Source organism: Propithecus coquereli, unplaced genomic scaffold (assembly GCF_000956105.1).
Source record: "Propithecus coquereli isolate 6110/MARCELLA unplaced genomic scaffold, Pcoq_1.0 Scaffold14, whole genome shotgun sequence".
In the NCBI taxonomy this organism is placed as follows: Eukaryota; Metazoa; Chordata; class Mammalia; order Primates; family Indriidae; genus Propithecus; species Propithecus coquereli.
Genome location: NW_012138302.1, coordinates 13,786,471 through 13,800,422, shown reverse-complemented (window position 1 = coordinate 13,800,422; position 13,952 = coordinate 13,786,471). Strand labels below are relative to the sequence as shown.

The following is a 13,952-nucleotide window of genomic DNA, read 5'->3' as shown; positions in this document are numbered from 1 at the left end:
TGTGTACATTCCTTAGTGTCATCCTGTTCGTAGCCTCTCCTACACTCCCTTTTTCCCCGAATATCTTTGGATCACGGGATCTTGCCACATCAGTGCATGTAATTTACCTTGTTCTTTTGAGCAGGTGCATTAATATCTGTTGGTGGACGTTGAGGTTGTTTCCAGTTGTTAGTTATTGGAAGTAATGCTGCAGTGAGCGTCCTCATTTGTGTATGTTTGCGTACTTTTGCCAGCAGAGCCATTGGGTAAATTCGTAGCAGTGGAATTGCTGAGTCAAAGCGATTTTTTTTTAAAGAACACTGGTGGGAGCGCAGAGGACAAGTTGGCAGAACGACGGGACGGAGTCCAGCTGGAGGCCGCTGCCGTAATGCTCAGGCAAGTGGTGGTGATGGCTGGCGGCAGTCCGGAGCAGGCTGAGTCCTTGGAGACTGGTTGATCAGGGAGCGAGAGGGTGAAGGGAACTTGAGTCCCGAGCGAGTGGGATGGAGGCTGTGAGTAAGCAGACAGCAGATGATCTTGCAGCTTCAGGACTGCCCTGGAAGGGGGCCAGGTTGCAGGCAGTCCGGGGCAGCCTGCCCTAAATGAGGACAGTCCTGAAGCCAGCCTTGGTGCTAAGCTGCGGGGCCCGGAGCCCACTGCACTTGCCCTTCGAGGGAGCTGCAAAGTGCAGCTGATCTGCAGAGTGCGGCAGGCAGGACTGGTGGCTTTATCTCCCCAAAGAGTGTGGGGACAGGCCGAGAGACCACACTAGTGTGAAGAGCTGGAAAGTTCATATGTGGTGGCAACTGCTCCTCCACAGACATGTATTCACTTCTCCAAATCCCAAGCGCCCACCTGCCCAGCCCCATCACCTCACTCAACACAGGAAAGGAAGAAATGCAGGCTGGTGTTAAGGCCCTGTCCCACCCCAAGCCTGAGACTGGCTCCCCAGCCAGCAGAGCTAGCTGGGGGAGGGAGCAGAAGCACCATGGGGCAGGTACGGGGTCACACTTGGTATCAAAGTCCCACTATAGGGACTTTTTTTTCTTTTGAGACAGATTCTCACTGTGTTGCCCTGGGCTGGGGTGCAGTGGCATCATCCTAGCTCACTGCAACCTCAAACTCCTGGCCTCAAGCAATCCTCCTGCCTCAGCCTTCCAAGTGGCTGGGACTACAGATCCGCACCACCATGCCTGGCTAATTTTTCTATTTTTTGTAGAGATGGGATCTTGCTCTTGCTCAGGCTAGTCTTGAACTCCTGGCCTCAAGCCATCCTCCTGCCTCAGCCTCCCAACGTGCTAGAATTATAGGCGTGAGCCACCATACCCAGCCCACCATGGGGACTTCTAAGCAACAGCTTTTGGAACCAAAATGTTGACATTCCCATTGTGAACATATGTATGAGAACATATTTCTCATTGTCTCATTTACTTACATGCCTGACTGATGGTTAGAAAGTTCCTCAAGGAGGCCAGGCACGGTGGCGTGTGTCCATAGCCCCAGCTTCTTGAGAGGCTGAGGCAGGAGGATCCCTTGGCCCAGGAGTCAGAGGCTACGGTGAGCTATGACGAGGCCACTGCACTCTAGCTTGGGCAATAGAGTGAGACCCTGTCTCAAAAAAAAAAAGTCCCTCACCTTCATTTCCAGATTTCCAGCAGACTTCAGTGGCAGGGGAATCATAATTGTGGTCTGGGGGGAAGCCCGACCTCCTGTATTCCAGCTGCCGTCCCAGAGCCTCAGCTTCCCCATGAGCAACGTGGGCATAAAGCACTTCTCTGTCAGTTTTCCCCACCTTTGGATCAAATAGGCTGCATATGAGTAGGTTTCCAGAGGACAGGCTTGGCGTTCGCAGAGCCCTGTGAAAAGGTGGGCTTGCTGGGGGCGCCCCCCTCAGGCTGCTCTCTGTCCTCCCAGGGCTAGCGCCAGAGCAAGTGCCTGACAGAGGCTCTGTGGGGACTTGGAGGGCTCCATCCCTCACTCAGCTCAGGCCCTAGGCTGGGGAAGGAGCAGGACAGGGTCCTTTCAGCCTTTAGACAGCATCTCCCTGGTTCCTCTTTTACAGTGGATGGAAGTCCCATACAGCACGCAGGTGTCCTGAGCGTCTCAGGTGGTCTCCCTTTAACCGCAGTACTCAAGTCGCCATGACCCACGGGCCTACCTGCTTGACTACTGGAAGACCACCCTGGTATAGGGACCCTCTTCCAGATAGCTGGGGATCCCCAGAGATGTGCACTTGTTACTAATCAGGCCTGGTGCCCTCTCCTCACCTCAGGATGACAAGTTCTCAGCCACTGGACTTTCACCCAGGCAGTATTTCCTGAGCACCCAGTGAGCGTCAGCCATGATGGGAGCCCCTGGTATTGAGCACTGAAAACCCAGGGCCCTGCTGCCAGGGAGCTGCCCTGCCACTGTGGGGAGATGGAAGGAAGTAGATACGTGGCAGATAGGAACAGTGGTGTGGGCCCTTTCAGATGGGGTTCCCTGGAAGTGAATCCAATGGGGAATCATGGCAAACATCTATTGGGGCGTGCTCTCCGGAGAGCGCTGGAAGGAAGCAAGGAGGGCACAGCTGGGCAGAGGTTTCCTCAAGTCTCAGAAGATGCTGTAGAAAACTCTGGAATCAGGATGTCCTTCAGAGTTGTCCCAAACCGAGGCAAGTTGGTGGGGCCCTGTAGTCCCACTGCCCTGGGGGGAGGTGAAACCTTGGGTGAGGCAGTTCCTGGGGCCCCCAGCAGTTCGCAGGAAGTGACACAGTTGTGTGCCATCAGCAGTGGGGGGAGTGGGTGTGTTGGCCCTTAACCTCCCTGGGTAAGGAGTGCTATGTTAGGTCACTGAGGTCAGGGAGGGGTGCCGTGGGGGACATTCAAGTAGTGACCTGAAGTGTGGGGACAGAGTGAGACAGCTGAAGACAATGCAGTGGCTCTGAGGAGGGCAGTGGGAGGGGTGTTTGAGGAATAGCAGGAGCCCATCCTCAACCCACGTCTCCCCTCCCACCCTCGCCAGCAGGACCGCCAGCCCCCCTTCCTGCGGCATTTGCAGGACTGGGTCTGGGCTGGTCTTTCGCAGAGGGGGTGATGCAAGTCATAGATCAGCCAACTCTACGGGGACCTCTTTTATTTTTTATTTTCATTATTTTTTTTGAGACAGGGTCTCACTCTCTCACCCAGGCTGTGGTGCGATCACAGCTACTGTAGCCTCGAACTCCTGGGCTCAAGGGATCCTGCCTCAGCCTCCCAAGTAGCCTGGACTACAGGTGTGCCCCACCACACCCAGCTAATTTTTGTTATTTTTTGTAGCGACAGGTCTCGCTGTCTTGCTCAGGTTGGTCTCAAACTTCTGGGCTCAAGCGATCCTCCTGCCTCAGCCTCCCGAAGTGCTGGGATTACAGGCGTGAGCCACTGCACCCAGCCAGGGACCTTTCGTTGAGGTGGCAACAGCCCCAAAGCTGGGAGGGACTTTGAGGTGAGGGTAAGGTGGTTCTGACTCCAGCTCTGCCCGAGAAAGGCTTTTTTATCTTCCCCTCTGCCACGGAGCTGGGATTCCAGCAGCCAACACCCCCCTCGGCACATGTCCGCACCCATCCTCCCCTGGCTGCCTCACACACTCTCGCACTGGGGGACTCACTACCTCTCCACGCAGCCCCTTCATTCTTGGGCAGCCCCGGCTGCTCGGCTTCTGGCATCTCAGGAGGAAAGTCACCCTGTAGCTTCAACGAAGGGCCCCCGCTCTGCCTTCCGGGGTGTTCCCCCCGCCAGGGGCCTGCCCTGCAGACCTTTGAGGCTGGAGACTGTGTGCCTCAAAGCCAAATAGCCCAGGGCCTACCTCCCACTGCACCTCCATCCCTCTTCTCAATCCCCGGTTCACCTGTTCCTGGCCACATCCCAGAGCAGGGCCCAGCTGAGTAGGGCAGAGGAGCGAGGCCAGGGCCTCCCCCGTTCTGGACACTCCGCCTCGGTTACGGCCACCTCAGATCCTCAGTCTCTCCCAGGCCAGACCTGTCAGGCCACACCTCCTCATACCCAAAGATCAGGGAGCGGGCTTGCTGCCCGGGCGGAACTCTGTCCTTTAGAGTTCAGCCTGTCAGGAGCAACGCGGCCCTGCCAGCTTGCCTTCGCCCGCCCCCACCCCAAGACACACACAGACACATCCCCAGCTGGGCCAGTGATGGAGCCCAAGAATAGGTCGGCACTGGAGACTGAGCCCTGAGGTTCCCCACTATAGACTCCTCTAGGGGCAGGCAGCCCAACAACAGCCCCTTTTGTGAGAACCACTGCGTGCCAGGTGCTGTGCTGGGAGCCGGAGATGCAGAATGAGGGAGCCACGGACACTGCCTTCCAGGACTCGCAGTCTGCCAGTTGGGCGCCGACAGCAGTCTCCTCTGGATCTGCAGTAGCGGGTACCCCTAAAGGCCACCTCTTTCCCCACATCTGAGCACCTGCCCACAGGTAGGCAGGTACCTACAATGGGGAGGGGTTCCACTGAGCAGCTGCTGGGCGCCAGGCCCTGTGCTGGGCAATTCTGGGGACGAAGAGGACTCAGACATCGTCCCTAGCTTAGAGGAGCTCCCAGCCTGATGAGGGGGCAGACACTGAACCGTTACAGCACGGGAGCCATGGGGACCCAGAGAGCCATCCCAGCCTAGAGGGCTTCCTGAAGGAAGTGTCATCCGAGCTAGGTTCTAAAGGGCAGGTGGAAAAGATGAGGGGACAGCAAGAACAAAGGCCCCCCGCCAGCCACCGAGTTCTGCGTTCTGCGTGGTTGGGGCAGGAAGTGCTGGGGGGTGAGGAAGAGCAAGAGAGGCCTGCAGGTGTGGCAGCTGTGAGGCATGTGGCCATTTGGGACCCCCCCAGCAGGAGGCATTCTCTTCTCTGCACCCCCATTCTTCACGTGGCCCCCAGGGCACCCCACTCTCCTGGTCTCCTCACTTCCCTGCCTCCTTGCTTGTTTCCCAGATTTCTCACTGCCGAGAGCCCCCAGGCCAGGCCCTGGTCCCATCTCCATTCTCTCGTGGATGATGCTTTAAAGACCAAACAGCCCGCAACTCCCAAAGCCTGTCTCCACCCAGACCTGCCCACCTGACATCTTCACCGGTAGCTAACTGTGTCTCAGGATTGACTTGCCAAAACAGGGCTCCGCCTGCAGCCTGCCCCACCTCGGTGAAAGGAATCGCCAGCCTCCGTCTGCTTTGTTCCCTGCTGTATACTGAGTGCTCAGCAAACACATGAATGAGGGATGGGTGGAAAGAGAGGAGTCTATGGAGGCTCAGAAGTGAGGTCTTTGTGGCATGGGGAGGGTTGAGATAGGAGGCAGGAAACCGAGGAGGTAGCTGAATGTCCAGAAACCAGATGCCAAGTACTGGGGCTCATCAGGCTCCGGGAACAGAGAGGACACACCAGCCCCAGACTGACTCTCTGCCTTTTGGCACCCTCCCACCTTGGCCTGCTCCCTTTTTTCCAACCCCCGGCCCCAAAGCCAAGCCCGCAGTGCCTGTGCGCAGCAAGCCTGGGCTGGGCAGAGTAGGGCTCACCTGCCTCCAGCCCTCCCCTCCCTGCCCAGCCCCTCCATCCAAGCCCAGGCAAGCCCCGCAGCTCTGCAGACCAGGTCTGGAGACCAGGCCTGAGCCCCAAGAAGTGCAGCTCCCCTTGGTCAGGGCCAGAGGGCCCCGGGGTGCTGTGGGCCCAGCTTCCTAGAGTTCGTGGAATCTTGGGACACAACCCACCACAGTTCACGGGATAGCAGGGGCCAGGGAGATTCCTCTGGGTCCGCCAGGGAGGTAGGCTGAGCAGCCACAGCCCCAGCTGGAGCCCTGCCCTGCTGTACGCCTTGGCAGCTGCCGGCCCCGGGGGGGGGGGGGGGGGGGTGCCCAGCAGGGTGGCAGGGGAGGTCTGCCTCAGGGCTGGCCGCCCTGGAGCAGGTTGCCTGTGGACAGTGACGACTAGCAGGAAAGCGGTGGCTGTGCTGGGCCCCGCTCCTAGAGTAGGAGGCCCCGACAGGCGTGACACCTTCTCCTGCTCATTTCAGGGTCCTTATACCGCCCAGCGAGCGCTCTGGCTGGCCCGCAGCTCCCAGTCAGGCCTGGGCTGGGAAAACACCATGGAGACCAAGCACCAGTCCTTTCCTCAAAGATCTGCCCCGGGCCAACCGGGAACCAGCCCTCCCCAGGGCCACTGGTGTTGTAAAGAGAACTGTGCGGATGGAGGGCCCCACGTTGAGGGTGGTGGGGAGCCTCAGGTTGTCACGCCCTAAGCTGGGCGGGCGGTAGGGTGCACAGGGGCGCCCCTGGCAGGCTGGGCCCTGGGCCCTGGCTGCCCTCTCGCTCGGCACCCCCACTCCAGCCTGAGGAGCACAGGTGGCCCCGAGGGTATCAAAGGGGCCCCGTCCTCCCCACCTCCCCCCCCAGCACGGGCTCAGCACCATCAGCTCGGCTTCATCACAGCCTGAGCCTCCTCAGCCGTCCAATGCGGACGCTCTCCCAACAGTTCAAAGGTGTCTGTGGAAGGAAACCTTGTCCCAAGGTGAGGAGGGAAGGACCAAATGGAATCTTCTAGATCCTCCCAGCTACTCCCCATCACACCCATTTGGACTCTCCCCAAACATGAGTACCAGCACCACCACTGAAGCTAACAGACACTGCTTACTGCACGCCAGGCACTGCGGTGAGGCCTTCACAGCCCCACGAGGTGGGAAGGCCACCATCTTTACAGGTGAGGAAACTGAGGGCAGAGGAATAAACTAACTTGCCCATGGCCACGCGGTAAGTAGCGGCAAAGGCAAGATCTGAACCTGGCAATTGGCAATCTGGTTCCTGAGACCCTTGTAAACGTGGACGGAGCCCAGGCACTGAGGGTCCCCACTCCTGCTGCGGCCTAGAATGAGGTCCCCAGAGCTCAAGGAGGTAGAAAGTTCTACTTTCTAGACGTTGTGCCAGTCAGCGTCCACTGCTGCTCCCTTTGCCCTGGCCCTCCATGTTTCTTGCCTAGACGTTGGCTGGGGACGGCTCTGCCCACATCCTGACCCCTCCCAGGGTGCAGCCGGCTCATGTTTTCTGACATTCTAGTCAGACTGTGCTACTCTTGAAATGCTTCGAGGGCTCCCCATTGCCTTGGAGGTTAAAAAATGGTCACCCCATCCCCAGGGCCCAGCATCTAAGGACCTCCAAAGCCCTGCAGGCCCCAACAGAGCAGGCACTCAAGGCTCGGGGGCCTCCCCTGAAGCAGATCCCACGGGATCCTGCCGTCCCAGCCAACAGTCCCCACAGCAAACACAGGGCACCAGGAACCTTTCTGTACTTCCAGAAAAATACAGACATTCCGGCAAAGCAAAATGTGTCTGCCAGACAAGAAACTGAAGCTGGCTTCCAGAACGTCCCCAAACATTTAAAGCGAGACTGATATCCTCCCCTCCCAACCTACCTCCCCCAAAGGCCACCGCAACTCTCCACCACAACGCAGCGTTAACACGCCTGGGAAGCGAAGGCATGAATCTCGTTCTGCACCAGAACGAAAACTCCGCCTAACGGGTCACCTTGCATTTTGTACTGAATATAATAAACTCCAACGCACGGTCCCCCAAACACGTCAGGAAGGGCTGCGGAAAAAAGATGTCCCTTTAATAAAACGTTATCAACATATATCGTACACAAACTACAATGTATCATAATTACTTCTTTTTTTTTCCTCTCTTAATTCAGAACCAGACTACAAGGTAAGAAAAAACACAGAAACAGCTACAATGTTCCCAATAATCCGCACAAGGTCTTTTTTCAGGCAGATGATATCGCACATAATATGATATACATGGATGGGGGGTGATAAAACAAAGACCAGCTACGGGGGAGGGGAGAGGGCGTGTCAATGTACAAAGAACTCGGGTGTCTTCCAGGGCAAGACACAGGTTTCCATTTGGGGACGACGAGGCGAGGGGGGCCGTGAGTCGCCCTCCTGGGAGGGCACAGGCTCCACCGTCGGGTTTGTCGGTTTTTGAAAATAAAAACAGGACGGGAAACAGCACGTCTGTTTGGTTGCTGGCATCCCCCCACCCCCCACAGCCCCTCCAGTCTTTGCGTCCAGTTCCAAGCACGTACAGAGCAATCCTGGTCAATATCCCATCTTGGAAAAGGGAGAACGAATAAAGAGAAAAAACAAAGAAAAACCGAAACTCCAGCCCACCCTGCCCGCGCCCACGATGGCGGCGATGCGAGGATCACGGGACCCGAACGTGGCGGTCACGGCTTCCAGGTCCCAGGTCATAGCCATCCTGTTGGTGGCGGCCTCTCCTACTCTGCTCCAGGCCACCGCCCAGCTGGCAGGATTCTCGCTGGGAAGACTGGGGTGGGGGCGGAGGAGGGGCTGGAGCGTCCGGGAGAGAGAGGAAGCCGTCCTGGGAACAGCGCAGCCACCGGGTCACAGCGCAGGTCTGGGCCGTGGGGGATCCTGAGAGGGGTCGGGTGGTCTGGCCCCTCTGGCCACGTGACGAGGAAGGGTGTGTGCTGGGGTCCAAGTGTGCCGCTGCTGTCGCCACAGAAGCCAGGCAGAAACAAGCAGGCTCCCGCCACCCCGGTGCCATCGCACAAACCAGAACCCCAAGCTGAACGGGCTGACTTCCTTTTCTTCTTTCCAAAAAAGGCTTTTTGAAAGAAACCACTGATTGTAAACTGTCCAGTTTATTATTATTATTTTTAGATGGCTACAAAGACAGTGTGAGATCTCACACCTAGACTAGCTTTCCTGGTGGAAGGGCTTGGGGACAGACAGATAGCAGGGCTTCTGGATTTTTTTTTTTTTGCCTTTTTTCTTTTTTTTTTTTTTTAAAAGAAGAAAGCATAGAGGTTGATTGGGGTGGGGTGGGGGGCTTGCTAGAAGCTTCCATTTTTAAAAATTTTTCCCCAAAAAACACCCCCCTGAAAACAAATAAAAAAATCCCAAACGGTAAAACCCCAAACAAAAAACAACAAAAAAGTGTCATGTACAGAAAAGGTCCTTTTGGGAAAGGGCAAGGGGTGGGATTTTTCTGGTCATTGACTTGAAATAAATTTTTATTTTGAGTTTTGTCCTTCATGTTTTATGGAATAAAAAGTTCAGCCTTTTTATTGCATGAAACTAAAGTGGGAAAGGTGGGTGCAGAGGGGGGTGGGTGGAGGGGGAGCAGGAGACGCCCTCCCCCCAGCTCCTGGATAATGACACCTCACTTCTTCTTGCATAATTTCTGGCATCTTCCCGCCTGCAATGCCGGCTCTCTCAGCGTCTTGGAGAAGGGGGGTCACACACTCATCGTCATGCTTGGAGAATACTGAAGGGAGAAGCAAAGGCGGGTGGTGAGGGCTGGGGCGGGAGGCCACAGGCACAGCAAGGTGCCAACGCCCTGTGACGGCTTCACTGCACCCGCCAGGCACGGCCGTGTGGGTGTGGCTGGGTGGGCAGGGTGGCGGCCAGGAGGGGGGCTGAGGGCTCCCTTCCATCAGCAGCCCCCCTGCTCCTTCTCCTCTCTGAATCACCCCCTTCTTTCCAGCCCTGCCCGCCCCCAGGGCAGGCCTCTGAGCTAGGGCACAGCCGGGGTGCCCTGGGGAGGGGCCAGTCCCCATGGGGTTCTGGAAAGCAACTTAACCATGACACTTTGTTCACACAAGAAGGTAGAGATGCCCACTCTGGGAAAAGCAGGCAGCCAGTGCTGTGTTGAGCCCCCTGGAAATCACTGGTTCCATGAACCTTCCTCCCCAGGACAGATAGAAACGGCCCCCCAGGGGCACTGCTGCCTCCAACTCTCTCAGCCCAGGGCTCCCCGGCCATGTCAGCTTAATTAGTGCTGGAGGCGTCCGGCCTGCATGTCACCACCACCGGAAAGACCTTCCAGCAGGCACACTCAGGGCAGTGTCAGGTGGGAAGCCCACGACACGGCTCCCGGGCCACCAGCCCGGCAGGCAGGCCGCAGCCATGGGGCTCCTGAACCTGGGGCTCTAGCTGTGCTAGATCATAGTCGCCAGGCTGGGGATGAGGCCCACCCAGGGATGAGACTGGCGTGCAGGGGGTGGGGGGCTTACATTGTCATTCTGGAAGGAGTGGAGGAAGTTCCCTCCTAGCTCGCCGTCGTCTCGAGGGGTGCCTGGAGGATTGCTAATGCCACTTATGTTGTTAGGAGAATTCTGTGGAGAGAGGAGAGGAGGTGGGCCCCCATGTTCCCAACACCCTGCCCACATGGACAGTGTGCTGTCGGGGAGGGGACATCGTGTACACACTCACTTTTGGAAGTCCATCTATGTCGCCTGACCCTGAAAGGAGAAAAGAATCCAATTCAGTTTTTTGCACGCTGTTCCGTGGAGGGGTCCCCAGCCTCTGACAAGGATCCCTTCCTCCGTGGGCTCCTCTGGCCTCCAAGCCCTGCCTCCCAAATCCCACACTATTTCCGTGCAGAGAATCTTCTGTGTGGGAAGTATCCTTCTGGATGTTTCTGAGTGCCCAGCCAAGGCCGGGCTGTAAACCAGGCCCAGTTCCCAGAGCTGGGGCAAAGGGACGGTTGCCCGGGCGGGAGGGGCAGGCCGAGGACACAGGCTCACCTAACGATCCGTTCATGTGGTGTGGCTCCATGCCGCCCATGCCGCCCATCGGGCCGTCCGAGCCAGGACCCATCGGGAACTGCGGGAGAAACACAGCATAGCAGCTCGGCAGGCCCCAGGCCCTCTGCACCCCTCACAGGCCCCCACGTCCCTGAGTCGGTCAACAAAGACAAGCACCCTCAAGGGCCCAGTCCCTGGGCTACAGCACACAAGAGTCCTGACCTCAGTGAACTTCCGTTCTGACGGCTCTACGCGCACGCACGCGCACACACACACACACACACACACACACACACACACGCACACACACACTCGGGTGCTCAGTGCCCCAGGGGCTGGCGCAGGCCCCTCACCTCCACCTAGGAGTCCCAGGGCAAGGGAACAAAACCCGGGGAGGGGGAGGGACCGACCAGGGCCATCTAGCCTCACACAGAGGCAGCTCTCAAACCCCCCTCAGATCTCACTGCAGGGTTCCGTCTATCTCTGCGCAGAGCGTGTGGTTCACCAGCCCGAGATTCACACAGACGGCTCTGACCATGCCAGGCCAGGGACCCAAAAGACCAGTGCTTTCCACCCCCACTTTACAGAGGAGGAAACTGAAGCACAGAGTGGGAAAGGCTTTGCCCGAGGTCTCCCAGGCCGGAGACGAGGAGCTGGGACTGGAACCCCGCAGCCTGGCCCCCTTCCGGCTAATAAGATGGAGAAGGGTAAGTGAAGAAGCCTCCTGGGGGTGGGCGTGAGAAGAGATGGGGTTTGCCAAGTGGTGGGGGAGCAGCAGCTGGGGTGCCACCCAGCAGGGGCACCACGCCTTAGAACTGTGGGGCAGGTCACTAGTGAGCCCCCACGCAGAAATGACAGAGCAGCAGACCGGAGGTTCAGACATGGGACTGGTTCTATACCATCCTTAGGCCTATCTGGAACCATCTACCCATCTCATAAAGGAGGCAAGTGAAGGCCAGAGGTCACATCCCACAGCCACGAGTCACAGGCCACGGAAGGAGGGTGAGCCCAGCCTGGAGAGCCACGCCCCGTGATGCAGGCCAGATGTCGGGTGGGAGTGGTGGAATGGAGGACCGTTTGGCACCCAGCCTGGGCTGGGCTCTGAGGACACAGAGCTGAGGCACACCTGAGTCTCGGCTGGGAGAAGGCGCTCTCAGATACCCAGTGACCCCCCAGGAGGACAGAGGTGCCGAGCTGCACAGAGCTGCAGAGGCAGAGAAATTAGAATGGGCTGCACAGAGGAGGCGGCAGGGCATCACCAAAATTGAGGGGCAAGATTTGGGCAGCCAGAGACCATCGCAGAAGTCATCCCAGGCAGGGGTCCTGCAGGAGCAGAAGGCTTCCGAGTGGGGTGCAGCAGGGAGGGTGCAGGGGCGAAGCTGGGGCATGAGTTTCCCACACCCACTCGCCCACCCAGGTGCGCAGCGACCCTGCTGTCCCGAGCTGCCCCACCTCAGGCAGCCTACAGGCTTTTAGGCACATTTTGCCATCTGGCAACAAATTTCATGCTTATTAACCCAAGTGATGACGATGAGGGTAACCAACTTTTTAAGGAGCCAACCCAGGACACAGCCATACCAGACCAAAAAAATTCCGCAAAAGGATAATACATAATCATGCACATGCATGTTATTACTGTAACATACACATGTCATTACTTTAACATGAATATATAAAAACAGGTACTTATTTGAAATTAAATGTTGTGTTTTGCGTAGTATTAATATTTTAACAGTTTCATTGATATATAATTCACATACCATACAACTGACCCATTTAAAGCATACGATTCAGTGGTTTTTGGGATATTTACTGGGCTGTGCAGCCATCACTGCGATGAGTTTTATAACACTTCCATCACCCCAGAAAGAAATCCTGTACCCCTCAGCAGTCACTCCCTGGTTCCTCTCCACCCCCAGCCTCAGGCAGCCATCAATCTACTTGCTGTCTCTACGGATCTGCCCATTCCGGACATTTCGCATAAATGGAGTCGTGTGGCCTTCTATGGCTGTCTTCTGTCACTTAGCAGTTTCTGAGGTGCATCTGTGCTGCTGCATGAGTCAGGGCTTTACTTCTCCTTACGGACAAGCAGTCCGCTGCACGGATAGACCACGTTTTATTTAGCCATAAGTCAGTTCATGGGACATTCAGGCTGTTTTCACTTTTTGGCTGTTATGACTGATGCTACTACAGATATCCATGTACCAGTTCCCGTGTGGGCATCTGTTGCCATTTCTCTTGGGTAGATACCCAGGAGTGGAATTGCTGGGTCATACGGTGACTCCGTTTAACCTTTAGAGGAAATGTCGGACTGTTTCCCAAAGCAGCTGTACCATTTTACACTCCACCGGCAGAGTACGAGGGTTCCAATCTTTCCACATCCCCACCAACACCGGTCATTTTGTCTTTTTGACAACAGCCATTCTTATGGGTGGGGTGTGGGATCTCACTGTGGTTTTGATTTGCGTTTCCGAATGAGTAATGATGCAGACCATCATTTCATGTGCTTATGGGCTCCTTGTACATCTTTGGAGAAATGTCTATTCAGATCCTTGCCCCATTTGTTAATTGGGTTGTCTTTTTATTATTGAGTTGTAAGAGTCAAGTCTCACATCAGATACACGATTTGCAAATATGTTCTTCATGCTGTGCAGTGTCTTTTTATACTTTCCCGAGAGTGTCCTTTGAATCACCAATTTTTAAAATTTTGATGAAGTCTAATTTATCTACTTTTTTCTTTTGTTGTGTTTTTGGTGTTGTGTCTAAGAAGGCTTTGCTAAACCCAGGTCATGAAGATTTACTCCTATGTTTTCCTGTAAGTGTTTTACAGTTTCAGCTCTGACATTGAGGTCTATGACCTACTTTGAGTTAATTTTTGTGTACTGGTGTACGGAAGTAGCCTGACCACATTGATTTGCATGAAGATATCTAGTTGTCCCAGCACCACTGACTTATTCTGCATTATTTACTTTTCTATTACATAAATACTATTATTTAAACAAAATAGCAATAGAACTAGTTAACAGTGGCCATTAGTAGGAGGATTAAATAAATTATATGAATGAGAAAAACATGATATTTTCTTTTTTTTTTCCTAGAGACAGGGTTTTGCTGTCACCCAGGCTGGAGTGCAGTGGTATGATCACAGCGCACTGCAACCTGAACTCCTGGGCTCAAGCGACCCTCCTGCCTCAGCCTCCCGAGCAGCTGGAACTACAGGCACGTACCACCACACCCAGCTGATTTTTCTATTTTTAGTAGAGACGGAGTCTTGCTATGTTGCCTAGGCTGGTCTTGAACTCCTGGGCTGGAGTGATCCTACCACCTCAGCTTCCCAAAGTGCTGGGATTACAGGTGTGAGCTACTGTGCCTGGCCAAAATAGGGCATTTTTATAATGTTCTTGCTCTCTGATACAGCAGTAGC

General features: G+C 55.7%; 1 protein-coding gene across 2 annotated transcripts in view; it reads right to left on the bottom strand.

The window, feature by feature from the left end:
- Positions 1 to 7,567: 7,567 nt before the first annotated feature.
- Positions 7,568 to 13,952, bottom strand: part of SSBP3 (single stranded DNA binding protein 3) — a 156,326-nt gene continuing 149,941 nt past the window's right edge. The window contains exons 15-18 of one of the 2 annotated variants that reach the window (XM_012639441.1): positions 10,529 to 10,607; positions 10,215 to 10,243; positions 10,016 to 10,117; positions 7,568 to 9,267 (exon numbers count right to left, since the gene is read on the bottom strand). In XM_012639441.1, coding sequence (XP_012494895.1) covers positions 9,238 to 9,267; positions 10,016 to 10,117; positions 10,215 to 10,243; positions 10,529 to 10,607 — 240 coding nt within the window. In that variant the 3' untranslated portion in view covers positions 7,568 to 9,237. The remainder of the gene's footprint in view (positions 9,268 to 10,015; positions 10,118 to 10,214; positions 10,244 to 10,528; positions 10,608 to 13,952) is intronic. The other variant, XM_012639442.1, reaches the window with a different exon arrangement.